Genomic DNA, 21,895 nt, shown 5'->3' on the forward strand with positions numbered 1-21,895 from the left:
AACATTATACAGATCATTAGTCGAAGACGTACAATACATTCAAATAGTTATGAATGTCATTTTAATTTATATAACTTTTAATTCAGTCAGAAGTTTACATAAACCTTAGCCAAACACATTTCAACATTTCAAATTAAATTCCTGACATTTAATTGTAGAAAACATTCCCTGTCTTAGGTCAGTTAGGATCAGTACTTTATTTTTAGAATGTGAAATGTCAGAATAATAGTAGAGAGAATTATTTATTTCAGCTTTTTTTTTCATTCATCACATTCCCAGTGGGTCATACATACACTTCGTTAGTATTTGGTAGCATTGCCTTCAAATTGTTTAACTTGGGTCAAACATTTTGGGTAGCCTTCCACAAGCTTCTCACAATAAGTTGCTGGAATTTTGGCCCATTCCTCCAGACAGAACTGGTGTAACTGAGTCAGGTTTGTAGGCCTCCTTGCTCGCACACACTTTTTCAGTTCTGCCCACAAATTTTCTATCAGATTGAGGTCAGGGCTTTGTGATGGCCACTCCAATACATTGACTTTGTTGTCCTTAAGCCATTTTGCCACAACTTTGGAGATATGCTTGGGGGTCATTGTCCATTTGGAAGACCCATTTGCGACCGAGCTTTAACTTCCTGGCTGATGTCTTGAGATGTTGCTTCAATATATCCACATAATTTTCTTTCCTCATGATGCCATCTATTTTGTGAAGTGCACCAGTCCCTCCTGCAGCAAAGAACCCCCACAACATGATGCTTCCACCCCCATGCTTCACGGTTGGGATGTGTTTTATTTCATCAGACCAGAGGACGTTTCTCCAAAAAGTAAGATCTTTGTCCCCATGTGCACTTGCAGACTGTAGTCTGGATTTTTTATGGCAGATTTGAAGCAGTGGCTTCTTCCTTGCTGAGCAGCCTTTCAGGTCATGTCGATATAGGACTTGTTTTACTGTGGATATAGATACTTGTCTACCTGTTTCCTCCAGCATCTTCACAAGGTCCTTTGCTGTTGTTCTGGGATTGATTTGCACTTTTCACACCAAACTACATTCATCTCTAGGAGACAGAATGCGTCTCCTTCCTGAGCAGTATGATGGCTGTGTGGTCCCATGGTGTTTATACTTGCGTACTATTGTTTGTACAGATGAATGTGGTACCTTCAGGCATTTGGAAATTGCTCCCAAGGATGAACCAGACTTGTGGAGGTCCACAATTTTTGGCTGATTACTTTTGATTTTCCCATGATGTCAAGCAAAGAGGCACTGAGTTTGAACGCTGGCCTTAAACTACATCCACAGGTACACCTCCAATTGACTCCAATTAGCCTATCGGAAGCTAATTGGTCAATTGCCTAAAGGCTTGATACCATTTTCTGGAATTTGTCAAGCTGCTTAAAGGCACAGTTAACTTAGTGTATGTAAATTTCTGGCCCACTGGAATTGTGATATAGTCAATTAAAAGTGGAACAATCTGTCTGTAAACAATTGTTGGAAAAATGACTCATGTCATGCACATAGTAGATGTTCTAAATGGCTTGCCAAAACTAGTTTGCTAAAATGAAATCTGTGGAGTGGTTAAAAAATTAGTTTTAATGACTTCAACCTAAGTGTATGTAAACTTCTGATAAACAACTGTAAATCTTTTACTAATCTGTTAAGAATTATATCATGTTCTATTTAATGCATGATATAAAATTATATCAAATATAAAGTGTCATCAATATTTTTTGTAAATGGACAAAAAAAGGTTTCAGCAAAAGTGTCTAATGTCCTTTGTCATGAATCAACCTTTTTCTTTCTCTTTCTTTCTTTCTTTCAAAAAGGTAGACCAACTGAGAAGGGTGTTTGCACTTATTTTTTTCCCCCCTTGATAAAATGTAAAACTGGGCAGGTTCTGTGTGACAATTGTATTAAAACAACTAAAATAAGTGTACTAAAAAGGTGTGGTAAAAGTTTATTTTGGACATTGTATATGCCACGTCAAATAGAGATTCTGTCGTATATCCCATTGCTAGGATATTGCAAGGGAGGGTGTTCTGGGTGGTTGTTGGCCAAAGTCAAAAGAGGCCACTAAATACTATTCAGGACCCTCCTTCAATGGTCTATTGGATTTTTTTACTTGCTAGGTGAAAATCAAAAGTCTGAACACTTTGAAAATGTAAAGCTAGGGGATGTGCTATGGTGGTCGACTAATTGACTGGTTGTAAAAACAACCAACCAGTCGATTAGTGGAGTCAACTACTAACAATATTTTTAGTGGTAGTGGTTTTAATGGGAGACACAATTCTCAAATTAATTGAGAGAACTTCTTAGAAAGCATTTTGCCATGATGATAACTTGCTGTGCTTAACAGTGAATAACAGTCAGCATGGTAAAACCACCTGCAAGAACTTTAGTCTCCTTAAAGCTTTAGGTTTACTCCTTTAATGCACTGCTGTTACAGCCATCAAAGCACCACATCAACAATACATTTCAAGACGATCACTGTTGGACATTAAATCCTTTGGTGTGAGTAAAGGCCGATTTATGCTTCTGCGTCAAACCTACGGCACAGCCTGTCGTGCACCTTTTCCAAAATGTAACTGCGCATCGCATCGACGCAGACCACAACAGCTGTGATTGGTCCACTGTGTTACAAGAGAACGCCCCCAGCATGACAAAAAAAGATATCAGAGGAAGCGTTGCATTTTCTCCACAGGCAACATGTATAATAAATTATATGTACCTAAATATTACATCCTTTGATGAACTAATTTTTAATGCTTCAATAATTTAATAAATACTTGAAATCGGGGCCTGGGTAGCTCAGCGAGTATTGACGCTGTCTACCACCCCTGGAGTCGTGAGTTCGAATACAGGGTGTGCTGCGTGACTCCAGCCAGGTTTACTAAGCAACCAAATTGGCCCGGTTGCTAGGGAGGGTACAGTCACATGAGATAACCTCCTCGTGGTCAGGATTAGTCGTTCTCGCTCTCAATGGGGTACGTGGTAAGTTGTGCGTGGATCGCGGAGAGTAGCATGATCCTCCACAAGAGGAGTCTCCGCGGTGTCATGCACAATGAGCCACATGATAAGATGCGCAGAATGACTGTCTCAGAAGGGGCGGCAACCGAGACTTGTCCTCCGCCACTCGGATTGAGGTAAGTAATCACGCCACCACGAGGACCTACTAAGTAGTGGGAATTGGGCATTCCAAATTGGGAGAAAAGGGGATAAAAATAAATAAATAAATACTTGGAATCCCCGAATTGCATTGCCTTTGTTTATTTATTAAATGCACATTTATTTCAGACATTAATGCATTCTCTCTCAGTACAATAGCATTTTGGCTGTGTACTCACAAAACGACACAGACACCAACGCAGAACTATAAATGTAAACCAACACACTGGCCAATATGTGGAGACTACGCCGTAGGTTAGACGCAGAATCATAAATCAGCCTTAATGCTCCAGTATTTATGAGGTGCTGTGGAGAGATTAAAGTTTTTTTCTAATTCTGTCTGACACTGTTTAAATAAATAGCTGCAGTAAAAAAAGGTTTTAACTTCTGATGTTGTGAACTAGATGTTGCGTACATACAATCCTACAGTTCTGCGCTTTTCATTGCGCGGCGAGGGTCACCCTGAAGCACTCTGGTTGCACAGAAGTGTATGTCTCCGCCAATGAGGAACCAATTGGCCACAGCTAAAAGATGACTACGAGTTCTCGAGAAGAAAACAACTACCCCAAAGTCACTTCCAATTGAAGTACTGTGCAGACAAGTCTTTATGTGAAAGCTGTCCAAACTCGGAGGCACCTCATCAGGACCATGTGTCCAAAGTCAGCAGCCACCAAAAAAGAAAGAAAGTTGACTCGTACAAGAAGTTCCCCTTAAAGAGATCGTGAACTCTAGTCAAGTCTGGCAAGAGCTGAGTTCAGATCTCTAAATGGATACTTTGAGATTTCAAGACCAATCACAGTGTGGCAACATGAAGAAAGAGAGAACATGAGAAAAGAAGCTCTGCAGCAAATGAAAGAGGCTGCCTGGAACACCAAACTAGGTGTGAACCAGAACATACTTGATGATAGAAGCATGAACAACTTTTCAAACTACCTAAAGCAAAAACACTGGATGGATTACCCTAGCATCCTAGGAAGAACAAGTTTCTGCTAGGGCAGAAGATGACCTTTACGGAACTGTGGCATCATTTGTTGCATGCATAAATATTTTGCAAATAATAAAAAAACTTGAGTGCACAAATTGTTTGTGATATTTTCATCATTGTAATAAATCTTAATTGAAAGACTCACACCCAAACATACAGTAAACCTATATCATGATATATATACAGTATCTACTGTTTTTAAAATGACTCAAACAGTAATATATAATTTTGGTCATACCGCCCATCCAATAATCTGCATAATTCATGCATGAAATGGTTCAACAAATGACATGAAAATGTCCCACAAACAGGAGAGTGATTTGGCAATGGAGCTGTAGTGAATGTGTTTGAATGACAGTTGATTACCTAAGAGTAGGTCCAGCGGTATCATTTCCTTTACAGCATCAAAAATTCCTCTTTGTCTGGCCTCTTGACCATCCAGCTCTCGGGCACAAGCCTTACAGCAGCCACACGATGAACAGCCTGACTCGCCAGAGCCACAGCCACAAATCCTGCACAGCAAATACACAGAGCACAGACACAGAACACCCAAAGGCACAATTATTATATATACATAAGGACTATCACTGATGCAATGGCTTTGTTATATGGACGGTAATAATAACTTTTTTCCCTCTTTTTATTTGACAGTGTGTGTGCAATACCTCTTTCAGGTATATAAATAAACTGAAATGGCACTAAAGAACCATCATACAGACTGTTTAAAGGTGAAACGCAAAATGAAAATAATTATTACTTTTAGTTCTGCAACAAACTCACACTACTGGTTGAGCCAATGTTGCTATGTCAGAGCAGACATTAAAGAATATTAAAAAGATTGGAACGCTAACCACGGTGCCACAGTAACGACTGAAGATTTGTTCTAAATGAGAAAATATTCTTATTAGGCTGTTTAAATGGTTGCTCACAGAAATATTTAGAATATTCCTTCATTCACAGTTGATTTACATTATAAAATATTATTTATTTAATTAATGTCTAATTCAGTGTCTAAGGGGTGTGTCTTTCAATTCATTTGGGGTCACTGGTTACTTCCATGCCATTATTTTAACGACATTGGAAAATGGATAAAGCATGGCCGGGACTAAAGGGGGAGGGGGGGTGGCATTGCCCCTCTAGATTTTCCTTGTGTCCACAAAGTTGGATGGCAACACGGCAAAGAGGGAAAAAGAAAACAAAAAGAGAACCTTAGTGCCCACCCTAAAGGTCAAAATGCCAAATGCTGGCAAATGCTTTTTTTAAATGCAATTTAAAAGTTGCTTTTAAAAATGTTTTATTAATTATTTGTCACATTTAACAAAACATTTTTTAATTCCTTTTCTCCCAATTTGGAATGCCCAATTCCCACTACTTAGTAGGTCCTCGTGGTGGCGCGGTTACTCACCTTAATCCGGGTGGCGGAGGACAAGTCTCAGTTGCCTCCACTTCTGAGACAGTCAATCCGCACATCTTATCACATGGCTCGCACCGCGTAGACTCACAGCATGTGAAGGCTCATACTACTCTACACGATCCACGCAGAACTTACCACACGCCCCACTGAGAGCGAGAACCACTAATCACGACCACAAGGAGTTTACCCCATGTGACTCTACCCTCCCTAGCAACTGGGCCAAGTTAGTTGCTTAGGAGACCTGGCTGGAGTCACTCAGCACGCCCTGGATTCGAACTCGCGACTCCAGGTGTGGTAGTCAGCGTCAATACTCGCTGAGCTACCCAGGCCCCATTTAACTACATTTTTAAACATTAATTAAAGAAAGACTTTTAATGTCAATTTATTTGTCCATATTAAAAAAGTGATCATTTGCAATTTTAAAATAGTTAAATAATAAATAAAAAGCTTTAAAAAAAATGTTTTAATTATGTAGTTAATTGATTCCTTTTTTTGTGGCGTGCCTTTATCTTTTTGTCTTAATCTTTTTGTCATGTTGGTACTTAGGGATGCACCGATCATGATTTTACATGACCGATTCCGATTGCCGATTTGTTACAAGCAAATGGGCCAATTCCGATTTGTATTTTTGTTTAAGCAACAGACAAGACAGAATTAAAGAGTTCATCAAAAAGATGGTTATTTGCTCTTTTACAGGCCAAACTGTCCTTAAATGAAAAAATATCTGTAGCTATGTGAAATTAGAGGCAACAAATGCATATTAAGCACTAGTGGTGCACCAATCAGGAAATTTGAGGCCGATAAGATCTCCTATTTTTTTAACACTAAGATCGGCCGATACCAATTTTTTTTTAAGTGCCCTTTGTCACACATTTGCAAATTATATGCTGCAGTTATGTTTATGCCCCACACAGTAAAATTACAGTAACACTTTACAAAAAGGTTCAATTTGTTAATATTATTTAACAACATTACCGTAGTTAACATGAACTAATGAACTTAAATGTTAGTTACAACATATACTAATACATTTTTAAAATCAAATGTTGTATTAGTAACATTAATGCACTATGAACTAACATGAACTAACAATGAACAATTGTATTTTTATTAACCAACACTGATTAATAAATGCTGTAAAAATATATTGTTCATTGTTTGTTCATGACACCTAATGCATCAACTAATGTTAAAGAAATGAAACCTGTTTATTAAGTTTGACCAAATTTACATTAAAATTACATTAATTGTGAATTGCTAACATTTATTTGTATTAAAACAGTTATTAATAGTTATGTTGTCAATATCAAAAGGTCATTGTGACATACTGGCAACCAAAAACCATGAGAGCATCACACACAGCAGAGATACATTCAAAAATAAGAAAAATAGATCCATTACAAGCTTTAAAACTGCTCCAGTGAGAAATCATTAATATCTATGATTTGTGTACTGTCTTTGGTATTTTGTTGTAACACAAATCACGAATTAAGCAAATGCGTCAAGACGCGGTGTCGTTATTGAAGGTTAAACAGTTACATCTGTTATTGGTGGTACTGTGACTAATATTAATCTGATTTAAATTGGGATCCTCAGATAATAGCACTGGGATGAATAACTGATGAGATATTGAGAGCAGCTGCAGAGTGCATATGTTTGACACAGAGAGCGCTCATGCTGAAGGGAGTGAAGCTAAAAGCGATCATGATCTCTCAAACAGTCACTATAGCTCAACACAACGTCTGACTGTCGCGACTCACATCATGTATTCGCATGTTTATTTGTTGTTTAATTCATTTTTATACCCATTAGCAGCCCCTTTATCCTCTTCCTGCTCACTGTGCAGCGAGTCAGAATTACTACCGTAACGACTCTAGAAAATGGGGAGCTTAATATTCATACACGTGTAATTCTAACACATTTTTAAAACCAAACTGGCATATTCATCTGAATTACAGTATGTCTGAAAGTTTAAATTTGTGAATGCTCAGAATTGCCAACAACTGGGGGGCCTGGGTAGCTCAGTGGTAAAGATGCTGGCTACCACCCCTTGAGTCGCTAGCTCGAATCCCAGGGCGTGCTGAGTGACTGAATGTGGTTCGTTCTCGGTGAGGCGCGTGGTGAGTTGAGCCACCACACGCGCTATGTCTCCGTGGCAACGCGCTCAACAAGCCACATGATCAGAAGCGCAGGTTGACGGTCTCAGATGCGGAGGCAGCTGGGATTCGTCCTCCGCCACCCGGATTGAGGTGAATCACTACGCGACCACAAGGACTTAAAAAACACATTGGGAATTGGGCATTCCAAATTGGGAGAAAAAGAGGAAAAACTATTTTTTCACCCTACAAAGGCCACTCTGTCATGCATCAAGGGCTGAGCAAGCACTCATTTATTAGAGTAGCAGTGTATGTGTGAATTCCTGCGGGCTGCAAAAAAGATCGGCCCTAAATCTAGGCACAATCGGCCGATCACAGATTTAAGACGAATATCGGCCTATTCCAATCGGTGGCCGATCGGCCAATGCACCCCTATTGGTACTGTGGTATACCCTTGTGGCTCTCTTAACGCAAATTAGGTAAAATCGGATAAAGGTAACCAAAAAATTATGTTTACTTGGCTATTATTTATTCTGTGGGTTTGTTAATAGCCGGATTATTGTGATCTGGAGTGGTATGTAATCAGCACTTGTATGTGTGTTGTCTCACTCACCCTCCTGGCACTCTGTCAGGACGGCCGCTGCTCACACAGCTGGCACCGTACCCGGTGCAGTCTCCACACACGGTGCACACCATACACTGGTCCAACTTCCACTTGTGCATGCCAGGCTGACACATCATGGATTTCTCTTCCTTCTCATCCAGCTCGTCCTCCAAGTCCTCATCCATGGCAGTGGCCATGTTCTCTACTCCAAACGCTACGACAAAAAAAACACTTATCACAAAAACACTTTCAAATGTACTTAGTCTACATCGGACACGAGTGGCATGAGCGTTTTTTGTTTTGTATTTTTTTTTTTTGGTCCTTACTCAAAGCAAAATGCTAAGGCAACAAAATCTTTGAGCTTTCACTGTGGATGAAAGCTATGCAGCACAATCATCAGAAACAGAAACCTTTGCTGGTGTATATCTAATTTGGTGTGAAAGGACCTGAAGTGGTTCTCACCTTTCCCTGCCTGGCTCATAGCTCCAGTATCTCGACCGCACTGCCCCTTGTTGTTTACTCCGAATGTCCACACCTCACCACTCTTGGTCAGGACACAGGTGTGAGCTTTACCCATGGCTACCTGAGTTACAAAATGTCCTTTCAGATCAGATACCTGACCTAGGATGGACAAGAGGAGGGAAAAAAAGCCAGAAATGTATAATTCTAATGATTCTCCTTTAAAGTGTACACACAAAAATCCAAGACCATAATGTAGGGAAAAAGCTGTGAAGAACATGATTGCAAAGCTAATGGCAAAGTTAAAGGAATAGTTCGCCCATAAATGGAAATTCTCGAATCATTTACTCACCCTCATGCCAGAAACAGATCAATATTTAAGTCCTTTTTTACTATAATTTCTCGTCCCTGTCCAGTAGGTGACGATATGCACGAAGAATGTGAATCGCCAAAAACAAAAGAACTCCTCTTAGAGAGAAGGCTTAGAGGGCTGTTTGAAAGTGGAGATTAATAGTAAAAAAGGACTTAAATATTGATCTGTTTCGCACCCACACCTATCAAATCGCTTATGAAGATATGGATTTAACCACTGGAGTCTTATGGATTACTTCTATGCTGCCTTTATATGCTTATAGTTTTAGACCCTGTTGACATGCATTGTACGGACCTACAGAGCTGAGATGTTCTTTTAAAAATCTTTGTTTGCGTTCAGCAGAAGTAAGAAAGTCATACACATCTGGGATGGCATGAGGGTGAGTAAATGAGAGAACTTTCATTTTTGGGTGAACTATCAATTTAAGAGCAGCACAAAGCACAGAGTGATAGGACTGAAAACTGTGCTCGTCAAACAATTTCATGGGGTCTTTAAGCTGGCAGAAGAACCATATTAATGAATAAAAAATAGAAACACTTGAATGTACATAGCCTGAACATCCAAAAATTGAATTATCTAAATATATCCATATTCTGAATGTGAAGCATATACTAACTGCAAATAATTTCTCTCTGAGTAGATGATACAGTGGTGGGTAGGGGACAGATAAATGATCGGTTATCATTTTCTCCTTGCTATTTTTAACAGGGCACTGTAGCAGGTGGCACTTACAGGTGCTGTCGCTGTAAATGGCATCCTTGCCAAACATATAGAGCTCTCCATCTTTAGTGACAATGCTACTACTGCCATTGTTGCAGGCCGTGTATACTGCCGTCTTGGTCTCAAGTTTGATCATCTTCTTGGGTTTGTAGGGCTTTGGTTGTCTTCTGCTCTTTGCTAAAAGACAGACACAAAAGGTTGACTATCCATTTGCAAAAACGTGAAAAAAAACACCATTATCTCAGATAGCTATATTTTTTTTTTTATCTCAGACCAATTACGTAAGACGATTATAACTGTTGTCATACTTGATTCTCCGTCCTCCCCTTTACTGGCAGAGCCTGTGAAGAAGACACTTCCATCCTCGGCCACCAGCAGGGCGTGGGAGCCGTCATGGCCCACAGAAAACTGCACAATCTTGGGCGATTTAGTGACTGGCAATTCCACCCACTTCCCAGCCGATGGGCCGCCCTGCTTAATGCCGAGGCTCTGATACTTTCCAGTATAGTAGATCTGCATGAGTGGAGAGGAAGACAATAATAGTTAGATCTCCCTCGATTTTTTTCAGGTATGTGTGCAATACCTCTGTCATGTATATAAATAATCTGGAATGGCCCTAAAGAACTGTCATACAGACACTGTTTAAAGGTGAAATGTAAAATGAAAATAATGATTACTTTAGTTCCGCAACAAACTCACACCTTTGGTTGAGTCAGTGTTGCTTTGTCAGGCTGGATGGGCCATTAGCTTGGCAACATGTTAACGTCAAACTCTACTGAAATCAGTAGACCATGTGAAGCACTATTTGTTATTTGTTAATTCAGAAAAAGTATATCTTATTTGGTATCAGTAAATTGCATCATATGTAGTATATCACCCAACCTGCCCTCTAGATATCGGTATTGGCAATTAAAAACCTACAGTTGTGCTCAAAAGTTTGCATACCCTGGCAGAAATTGTGACATTTTGGCATTGATTTGGAAAATAGGACTGATCATGCAAAAAAACTGTCTTTTATTTAAGGATAGTGATCATATGAAGCCATTTATCACATAGTTGTTTTTAAATCATAAGGATAACAGAAATCACCCAAATGGCCCTGATCAAAAGTTTACATACCCTTGAATGTTTGGCCTTGTTACAGACACACAAGGTGACACACACAGGATTAAATGGCAATTAAAGGTTAATTTCCCACACCTGTGGCTTTTTAAATTGCAATTGGTGTCTGTGTATAAATAGTTAATGAGTTTGTTAGCTTTCACGTGGATGCACTGAGCAGGCTAGATACTGAGCCATGGGGAGCAGAAAAGAATTGTCAAATGACCTGCGTAACAAGGTAGTGGAACTTTATAAAGATAGAAAAGGATATAAAAAGATATCCAAAGCCTTGAAAATGCCAGTCAGTACTGTTCAATCACTTATTAAGAAGTGGAAAATTCAGGGATCTCTTGACACCAAGCCAAGGTCAGGTAGACCAAGAAAGATTTCATCACAACTGCCAGAAGAATTGTTCAGGATACATAGAAAAACCCACCGGTAACCTCAGGAGAAACACAGGATGCTCTGGAAAAAGACGGTATGGTTGTTTCACGGAGCACAATACGACAATACTTGAACAAAAATGAGCTGCATTGTCGAGATGCCAGAAAGAAGCCTTTACTGCACCAATGCCACAAAAAAGCCCGGTTACAATATGCCCGACAACACCTTGACATGCCTCACCGCTTCTGGCACACTGTAATTTGGAGTGACAAGAGCAAAATAGAGCTTTATGGTCGCAACCATAAGCGCTATGTTTGGAGAGGGATCAACAAGGCCTATAGTGAAAAGAATACCATCCCCACTGTGAAGCATGGTGGTGGCTCACTGATGTTTTGGGGGTGTGTGAGCTCTAAAGGCACGGGGAATCTTGTGAGAATTGATGAATGAAGATGAATGCAGCATGTTATCAGAAAATACTGGCAGACAATCTGCATTCTTCTGCATGAAAGCTGCGCATGGGACGCTCTTGGACATTCCAGTACGACAATGACCCTAAGCACAAGGCCAAGTTGACCCTCCAGTTGTTACAGCAGAAAAAGGTGAAGGTTCTGGAGTGGCCATCACAGTCTCCTGACCTTAATATCATCGAGCCACTCTGGGGAGATCTCAAACGCGTGGTTAATGCAAGACGACCAAAGACTTTGCATGACCTAGAGGCATTTTGCCAAGATGAATGGGCAGCTATACCACCTGCAAGAATTTGGGGCCTCATAGACAACTATTACCAAAGACTGCACACTGTCACTGATGCTAAAGGGGGCAATACACAGTATTAAGAACTAAGGGTATGCAAACTTTTGAACAGGGGTTATTTCATTTTTTTCTTTGTTGCCATGTTTTGTTTTATGATTGTGCCATTCTGTTATAACCTACAGTTGAATATGAATCCCATAAGAAATAAAAGAAATGTGTTCTGCCTGCTCACTGATGTTCTCTTTAAAAATGGTACATATATTACCAATTCTCCAAGGGTATGCAAACTTTTGAGCACAACTGTATATAGGTCAACCACTACACTCAGGGCATGGAAAACACAATAACTGGAGTGAGTGGTTCCAGAAGAGTCACGTCAGCATTTCTGTGGTCCATTTGTGTATGTTTGCGAAGAACTCAACGTCATTCTTTTATATTATGGGCCACACAGCCATGTGACCAAGCAGCATCCAAGAAGGCATTTATTTTTTGGAAACTTGCCCAGTCATCACTTTTTCAGTGCTGTTTGTACTGCTATGCATGCTGGTCTTGATAATCTCCAGATAAGGAAGAGTGGGTTTAGTCTTATTTGGCTGATAAACCCACAGCAACTCTATCTTATAAAGCCTGGCACAGACACACTGCCCCTCCCTCAAACACATAAGATCAACGAGCCACACCCAACTGCCAAATTTAACTGTTTGCCACACCTAACGTGTGGTGGGTGAATTTAGACAATATACCGGCCATAACACAGGCCAAAAATATATTTTTTCCCCAGTGACAATCTTTTTTCAATAAATATTTTTCTCTTGTATATTTTGGGAAAATAGGGCAAGTAATTGTGTCATTTCCAGCATCATATTCAAGACACCACCTGTCACAAAAACATCAAAACCATCTTAATTTTTTACTTCATATTCTCATTTCAATGACTTAATGGAACAACTATCTTTAATTTAAGATTCCTAAAAATATATTTCACAGATGCACAATTATATTGCTCACCGACATACAGTATTATTCGCAGATAACTGAAAAAATGATATTATCTATGCTAATAGTGGAATTACAGCTGATAATTGTAGTCAATAATGTGTAAAAGGAAATTAGCTTGTGCCATTGTTTTTTTTGTTTTTTTACATGCATGTAACACCTGACCAGTCTCACGTGTCCATATGTAAGTGTGACCTGGAAAACAAGTTAGCCAATCGTTCTATGAGGATTATTTTGATGCTCAACACACCATGTCTTGCGTCATGAATTATGCATTTTTAAGATGCCATGTTTAGATAAAAGTGATTCATCTTTTAATAACATGCTTCGAGACCCCTGCATTCTATTCCATTCCCTTTATGAATTCAAGAATACGTCATGTGGGAATGCCCCCTTTCTTGTGCGCCTGATGGATTTTACATTTGAAAACTCACTACAGTTTAAGACTTTAGACAGTAACCGTTTGTAATATTCAGTTAACCATGAGGGTTTACGAGCAGTTATTTGTCAGGAGTGGGGACTTGGGCATAAAGAACATTTATTGCAATAGATATGCATCAAACACAGCCACAAACAGCAGGGAATAAAGTGCACAGTGAGCTATAAGCTTAAATAGCACAATACATAGATCTTCAAATGATAAAATCACTCACATTAAAGTCAAACAAAAATAATAAAAATAGTCACTGCCTGCAACATATTTTTTATTGGTTGAGAATATTATGTAATTGAAGTGCTAATCCTGATAGGCGTTCTGCCCGGGCATGTTCACTTTTCTGTGAGGCAGCGAACGCTAGTATTGTCATGTGTATAGAATTACACTGCTGCGGTTTATTAGCGTCTTCAGGATGTTTTGATTTTTAGTCACATTAAGTCATCTTTGCAACCTGTGCTAAAAAAGCTAAATGCAGCACAACAAATGATGATACAGAACGCATGTGTCTCGAGAAGCCTTTATAAATATTGAAGTTCTTTTTAACTTGACACGGTGTCTAAAAATGTGGTGGTCCCACGTGGGACACTGAAATAAAAATGAGATGCGCCACAACGGTTAAAGATGCCCATCCAGTGCGTGTTTACATAGAAAAACAATTGAAAAACAGTGCAGACACTTGTGAATAGCCCCTAACTTGCACTTTACTTGAAAAACTGGCCCAAACCTCAATGGTTTATCGGGTACCGTTGGGACCGGATGGAGTTGATGACTTTTATTGCACGTGTAAAAAAAAAACAAAAAAAAAAAACGAATAGTGATTTTGATATTCGAATACAGGCACGTCCAACAGTTAACCGAATGTTGACTATCTGTCCACATCGCTGGTTAAAGAGATAGTTCACCCAAAAAATGAAAATTCTCTCATTTACTCACTCTCATGCCATCCCAGATGTGTATGACTTTCATTCTTCTGCTGAACAAAAACAAAGATTTTTAGAAGAATTTTTCAGCTCTGCAGGTCCATACAATGCAAGTGAATGGTGACTAAAATTGTTAAGCTTCAAAAAGCACACAAAAACAGCACAAAAGTAATCCACAAGACTCCAGTGTTAAATCTATATGTTCAGAAGTGATATGATAGGTGTGGGTGAGAAACAGATTATATTATGTCCTTTATTACAATAAATTATCCTCCCTGGCCAGTAGGTGGCAAAATGCCGAAGAATGTGAATCTCCAAAAACAACAGAAGAATTTGAAAGTGAATGTGGAGATTTATAGTAAAAAAAGGACTTTAATTTCTAAAATTAATGTCTAAAATTTTGAGCTGTTTCTCACCCACACTTATCATATTGATTCTGAAGATATGGATTTAACCACTGGAGTCATATGGATTACTTCTATGCTGCCTTTATGTGCTTCTGGAGCTTTAAAATTTTTGTACTCATTCATTTGCATTTTGAGGACCTACAGAGCTAAGATATTATTATAAAAATCTTCATTTATGTTCTGCAGAAGAAAGAATATCATACACATCTGGGATGGCATGATTGTGAGTAAATGATAAAATAATTTTTATTTTTGAGTGAACTATCCCTTTAAGAGTTGGTCAGATCACCTATATGTATTGTAAAGTTCAGAATTTAGGCGTGGAGTGGTTTTTAATTAACATAAAGCAGTTGTCTATCGGTTATTTTTATCGTCCAAAAATAATCCATATCGGTGCATCTTTATTTAATTGCCAAAGTACATTTTTACTTGTATTTGGTGCTTGGCAATTGTTAACCTTGGACCCTGCCCACATCATTAAATTAATTTAATAAATAAATTAATATTATTTTCCACTTTCAATTAGTTACTTTTTTTAACACACCCACACGATTTTAGCTTCATCATTTATTAAATTGGCCTGCAGTGCTCTATAATACAGCAAACAGAAAATAGGGGAAAAGCATGTATTAGCTCCATAGGCTAAACATGAGAAAAATGGCACCATCTGTGGAAAATATTTTTAAAAAAACATTTTGAAGCCAGGGATCCAGAATGAAAGCATAATATAACAGAATTCATGATTTTATGCTTTAATGGCACTGGGATCAAACACTGCCGTTTTAATGGGTTTCAATGGGGGCATTTTTGCCCATATGATCCTGAGTGTAACTAGCAGTGTATTATAGATGTATGATAGGAACTGAGTTGAATATCAAAATTCCCCTAAAAATACACACCTTTGGAAAAATGTATGCCGTTGCCAAAATGATCGAAACAACTAAACTGAAAAAGACAAAAATGTCCCTAAGGTCGCACAAGGGTTAAGCATGTGTGCTGCTCTAAGGGCTGCCTGCTCTGCTGCTAGTGTGGAAGGGGTGTAGCTTTCACACCACAGACACCATCACCCCTGCCTGCTAGACCTAGTGTGACTGTGAACCCACTAACACTGCTAAAACACAAAGGTTCACAAATACAAACTCAAACATTCCAGACTGCGGCAGATTTAAGGGGATTGCAAAATGAATGTACATGTTTAATGGGCAGATGATTGTGCGCTAGTCAACTAAATGTAGTAAGGACTCTGCTTCAGTGCTCTTCTATTACTCGTAAACAGGCTTAGCCTCTTCTGTATCAAAGCTTCTGAATAACTTATAGTTTGGAATGCATAGAGAAAGACAGGCAAAAGGCAGAGTAATGGGTGTAATTATAATACAAAACACAAAACATTTTATACAGTTGAGTGCATAAGTTTGCATCAACCTTTTGTCTCATGAGTTTACACACCGCTTTCAGAATTTATACAAATACAAGTCATAAAAGAAAAATCATATTTTTTATTTAGTACTGCCCTTCAGAACCTACATGACCGATATTTACATGACAAAATAATGTCAATCTACACAAATCATCCTGTTCAAAAGCTTATATATCCTTGGTTCTTAATATAGTGTGTTGCCTTCTTGTGCATCAATGAATATTTGCACCTTTTTTAAGGGATGTACCAATCAATCGGCCACCGTTCACAACTGGATAATATTCGCCTTAAATCTCGTGCTGATTGTGCTTAGATTCAGGACCGATTAGTGCACTAAATCACAAATACACTACTACTCTAATGAATGAGCATTTGCTCAGCCCTCGAAGCATGAGACTGCGGTCACTGGAGGGTGAATTATTGGCAATTCTAGGCATTCGTGGATTTACACTCAGACATGCTGTAATTCAGATGAATACGCTGGTTTGTTTTGACAATATAACATTACATGCGTGTATGAATATTAAGGTGCTCATTTTCAAGAGTCATTACATTAGTAATTCTGACTCACTGTAGTTTAACAAATGTAAAAACAAATTGAAACTGAAGAACATGCAGTACCTGGAAGATATTTTTTAAAGAACAGTGGGCAGTTTCACTGCTCAGGACATAGCAGTGACTCACGCACAACTATCACAAAAGGCACAAACAGTGATTGATCATCGAGGAAGAAACGCGCTATTTTTTGAACCAAGGGGATGTAAACGTTTGAACAGGATCATGTGTGTAAATTCAGATATTATTTTGTTTTGTAGAATATTTGTAAATATCTGTTATGTCAAACAGCTTCATCAGGACAGTACTAAATAAAAAACTAAATGCAATTTTTAGTATCACTCTTGATAAAACATTTATAAAAAAAAGATAAACATCTTGCAGATTCCGAAACACTCAACTGTAAGTAATAAAATGCAAACATATCAACTTCAAATTTCACCCCAAAAGAAAAAAAATCTTATATTTTTCATTAAAAAAAATAATTAAGCATGGTTCTTCATGAGCCATTAAGATTTGTTGCATTGTGATATTATTTTCATGACAATTAAATACATTTTCCCCCAAAAACTCTTGTTACCGTAATGCATCTACATTACTTTTTGGGGTTTTTGCTGTTGTTGTTTTGTTTTTGTAATTCACATTATTCTCAATGATGATTTTCATTAGGCTGTCATTACTGTAATACAGTAGCAAACAATTTTAATGCTCCTAAATACTGGCTTCATTTTCATTAAGCAAAACATAATTTCATATTCATGAAGTATGACCTGGACAAGCTCTTGACAGGTTTCGTGAGATTCAGAAAATATCTGATCTGCTTTTTCTTTAATTTTCTCTACTGCTTAGCCAAGGGTGTACTTATAAAAGTAGCAGACAGTAGTACTTACGCAACATGAAAGTACCAAATATTTCAAAATGTTACTCAGATTCACTTCAATACTAAAGCAGAGACATTGAGGAATCCATAGAGGCATGTCTACCTTCCCAGATGCCGTTCTCATCAAAGCAAACTCTCTGCCGGCTCCAATCAAGGCTGCTTCCTCATCAAAACCAGTGCCTGAGGACAAACACACACACAACGCAAAAGAGACAACACAAGTTAATGCTGATTTTTCCAGTAGTTCCTCATAAACGCTGATGTGCATGCATTAATGTGTGTGTGTGTTCTGCAGCACTGGTCTCACTGATGATATGAAGGTCTTTTTCCAGGTCAAAGAGGGAGATGCCACAGGCATGAAGACACTTCCTGGCCAGTTTGAGCTGCAGTTCCTGCTGTAGGGCCGGGTCTGAGCTGGTGGCGTAGATCCGCACCACAAAGCCGTCCTAAAACACAAACAAAACCATTTATCATCATAAATGCTCTGTCACTTTCTAGTCTGTTTACTTCTGCATAATGTAACATTAATGTTTTATCACTGGTGCAGTCATAGGAAGTACTTGAACACAATTATGCCGCTATTATGCACTTAAACTTAAAGCAGAGATAATATGCAGAGACAAACAATAAGCAAAGCACTCATAGGTTAATTTTCTCAAAAACTGTAAACACTGTGTCTTTGTGGCGCTATAAAATGTTTGTTTTGAGCGACCCGCCCCAACAATGTTATTCAACTAAACCAATGGCGTGAGTTGGGGGTGGGACTATCTGACTGTTTGAACAACTGCAGATGAGGGGCATATTCAGAAAATTATTTTGAAAACATCATTTATTTTTGCAAGTCCATTTGGTGGCGTTAGCTTTGCAGAAATTACATACTTCAGCTTTAAAGGAATGGTTCACCCAAAAATGATAATTCTCTCATCATTAACTTACCCTTATGCGGTCTCAAACTCGTATGACTTTCTATCTTCTGAGGAACACATGATATGATGTCTGTTTGTCCATGCAATCCAAGTGAATGGTGACCAAATTTTCAAGCTCCAAAAAGTACATAAAGACTCCAGTGGTTTAATCAATGCCTTCTGAAGAGATACAATTGGTTTTGGGTGAAAACTGACCAAAATATAACTCCTATTTCACTGTACATCTTGCCATTGCAGTCTCTAGGCACGATCATGATTTCAAGCTCGATTACACTTCCTAACGCCATCTAGCACTCTGTCCCTACGTCTCAATGTGCACACTATCCCCAGAGGGCACCCAGAGGTTTTTTCCCTTTCTGAAAAAGGGGCAAATAACCACAAAACGATCCGATTCATCCTCTGACAGGAACGCTCGAAACTGATTTGAGCTCAATCTGAGACCCAGATAAGTTATTTCCTGGGAGGGCATCAGACAGCTCTTTGTCTCGTTTATTTTGAATCCCAGATTCGCTAAATGAGACACCAGCGTTCTCGTATCTATCTCTGCTTGCTGCCGTGACAGCACACAGAGCATTAGATCATCTAGATAAGCAGACACTCTGAGACCCGTTAATCTCAACGGTGTTAGCGCTGCCTCCACACACTTGATGAAGACTCTCTGTGCTAATGAGAGTCCAAAAGGCAGAGTCAAAAATGTGCAAGTTATTCTCTGATAGGCAAATCGTAGGAATTTTCTGTGTGATGGGTGGATAACGACATGAAAATACACATCCTTCAGGTCGAATGACGTAAACCAGTCTCTGGGACGAATAAACTGAGTGAGTGCTGTACCTTCCGAGGAATTTGTTCAGGTTTCGCAAATCCAGAATGGGACGGAGACCTCCTCCTCTCTTGGGGATGATGAAATACCTGGAGTAAAAACCCTGACGGCCGTCCTCCTTATTGATCTTTTGCTCAGCAAATTGGATATTTTCTCTTGTAAAATTTTAGCTGACTCCCCCTTTGCTGTTGACATTAACACACTGTTGAGCAGAGGTGGTTTTACAGTGAACTGCATCCGATAACCCCATTTTATCATAGACAAAACCCAGGGATGAACTGCGCATGCGCGCCAACTTTGTGTGAATAGAGAGGGGCCCACTGAAGCTCTCGCTCATCTCCACTCTCTTATCTGACCCCATGGGTGGAGAGGGGAGATGCAAACTGAAAGGCACTAGGGGAACTGGTGTGGGTTCTAAAACTAGATTGTCCACCTCTAAAATGGGTTGTGAACCCGGAACATGACGGCTAAGTGAGGCAAGCTGTGGATTTTCAGGGAAGGCAGGTGTCGAATGCTTCCCCATCCTTTTTCCTTACCTCTCAGACAGGCCAGTCAGACCGAGCCAAATAGCCTGTTCGCCCACAGCGGCGAGTCCCATGCTGCGGCCGCAGCTCTGGATGGCTTCTCTTGATGTACGCAGGTTGAGATCCTCAATAACGCGATCCCAAAACCAACTGTATCACTTCAGAAGACATTGATTAAACCACTGGAGTCATATACTGTAGATTAGCTTTATGCTGCCTTTATGTACCTTTATGAGCTTGAAAATGTGGTCACCATTCACTTGCATTGTATGGACAAACAGACATCGTATCTCCATTAAAATATCTTTATTTGTGTTCCACAGAAGAAAGTCAGTCATAAAAGTTTGAGACTAGTGCCCGACCGATATATCGGTCGGCCGATATTAGCCTTTCACCGATATATTGGTATAGGCGTATATTTTACCGATATGCAAACTTTTCTCAGAACATATAATGCAGAAAACAATGCTTTAGAATTGGTGTCATAACGCAGTTTGTCCAGCAGGGCGTGCTCCGACTCTATTGTTTACAGAGCTGAGCTGACGGTGGCTCTGCAGACAGAGCGGAGATAAACGGTCTCTTCTCGTTAAATTGCTAACTAGTTTGTGAAATACTGGAAAGTTAATAAAAATGACCCCATCATTTTATATAACTAATATAACATTAACCCTTTCCCTGACAACCATGTCACTCATGTTTTTCACAACTGTTTGCTGTTAGCCAGCTTTAGTTTGTCAGTGCTGTCAGTAATGTAGCAGATTGAAAGGTAAACATCAGAGCATCTTTCTGCAGCTCTACAGACAATGGTGTGGTGGTGGATTGTGTGTGGTGAGTGTTGATTTCACGCTTCGCTGTTACCTAGTGCTAGAAAGTGAACACAATGCTAGAAAGTAAATAAAGTCCATCTTTTTCTCTCCGTGGCAACGAGCTTACAGCTAACTAGCTAACCACGTAGCTACTTTCATAACTTGTCAGCGTGTAAACATGTATTCACCAAATTGTTTTGATCAGGATTCACAGTTTGGTACCCCCTTCAACCAAACAATTCCAGTCGTTGCATTTATAAAATGTAATATTTAAAAGTCTGGTTTTCCAGACATTAAAATAGGATACGTAATAAAAGTAGATTTAATAAATAGCATATTTGCCCTGTGTAAATAATAATATATAGGAACTGTATCTAAAATAAATGAGGGGTGATAAATACTTATACAACAGGCTCGAAAAATAGACATTTATTCATTTTAATATCATATATATATTTTGAATGTGTTGAAACTTGCCACCGGGCGACGCACCCTAAAAACGGCACCGTTAGATTGGTTTCATGCTGAAGAGCCGCTTAAAAGTACGTTTTTTTTTCTCTCTCTCATAAATGTAAATGAGTGTAAATGCCAACATCATCATATATGTCAAAATGACTGATGCTTGTCAACCAAAACATGAGCTCATTGATGTCATTAAATGAGTCTGGTTTTTTATTCCATCAGTTAATCCTGGTTGGAGGCTTCCGTAAATATTTAGTTTATACATGGGTTTACGTTCTACCTACACTACCGTTCAAAAGTTTAGGGTCACTTTTTTTTTTTTTTTTCTTCACATTTTAGAATAATAGTAAAGTCATCACAACTTTGGAATAATAGAAATGGAAATATGGGAATTATGTTGTGACTAAAAAAATCCAAAATAAATCAATACCGTGTTATATTTTAGCATCTTCAAAGTTGTCACACTTCGCCTAGAATTTGCAGACATGTACTCTTGACATTTTCTCAACCAACTTCTTGAGGTATCACCCTGGGATGCTTTTTAAACAGTATTGAAGGAGTTCCCATCTATGTTGGGCACTTATTGGCTGCTTGTCTTTATTATTTGGTCCAAGTCAACCATTTCAAAAACTTTTTTTTTTTAATTAAATTTTAGCTTTATAATGAAATAAATTAATATGTTGGCACAATTATATTTTTGT

The 21,895-nt window shown here is 38.9% G+C and overlaps 1 protein-coding gene across 14 annotated transcripts in view; it reads right to left on the bottom strand.

Annotated features, from left to right (window-relative positions):
• LOC127446741 (E3 ubiquitin-protein ligase MYCBP2) overlaps positions 1-21,895 on the bottom strand; it is a 155,032-nt gene that overhangs the window by 92,101 nt on the left and 41,036 nt on the right. For all 14 annotated transcript variants that reach the window (XM_051707889.1, XM_051707894.1, XM_051707895.1 and 11 more), the window contains 7 exons: positions 17,964-18,102; positions 17,760-17,836; positions 10,116-10,320; positions 9,820-9,984; positions 8,718-8,876; positions 8,265-8,469; positions 4,508-4,653 (listed from right to left, as the gene is read on the bottom strand). In XM_051707889.1, coding sequence (XP_051563849.1) covers positions 4,508-4,653; positions 8,265-8,469; positions 8,718-8,876; positions 9,820-9,984; positions 10,116-10,320; positions 17,760-17,836; positions 17,964-18,102 — 1,096 coding nt within the window. The remainder of the gene's footprint in view (positions 1-4,507; positions 4,654-8,264; positions 8,470-8,717; positions 8,877-9,819; positions 9,985-10,115; positions 10,321-17,759; positions 17,837-17,963; positions 18,103-21,895) is intronic.

Source organism: Myxocyprinus asiaticus, chromosome 10, assembly GCF_019703515.2.
Source record: "Myxocyprinus asiaticus isolate MX2 ecotype Aquarium Trade chromosome 10, UBuf_Myxa_2, whole genome shotgun sequence".
In the NCBI taxonomy this organism is placed as follows: domain Eukaryota; kingdom Metazoa; phylum Chordata; class Actinopteri; order Cypriniformes; family Catostomidae; genus Myxocyprinus; species Myxocyprinus asiaticus.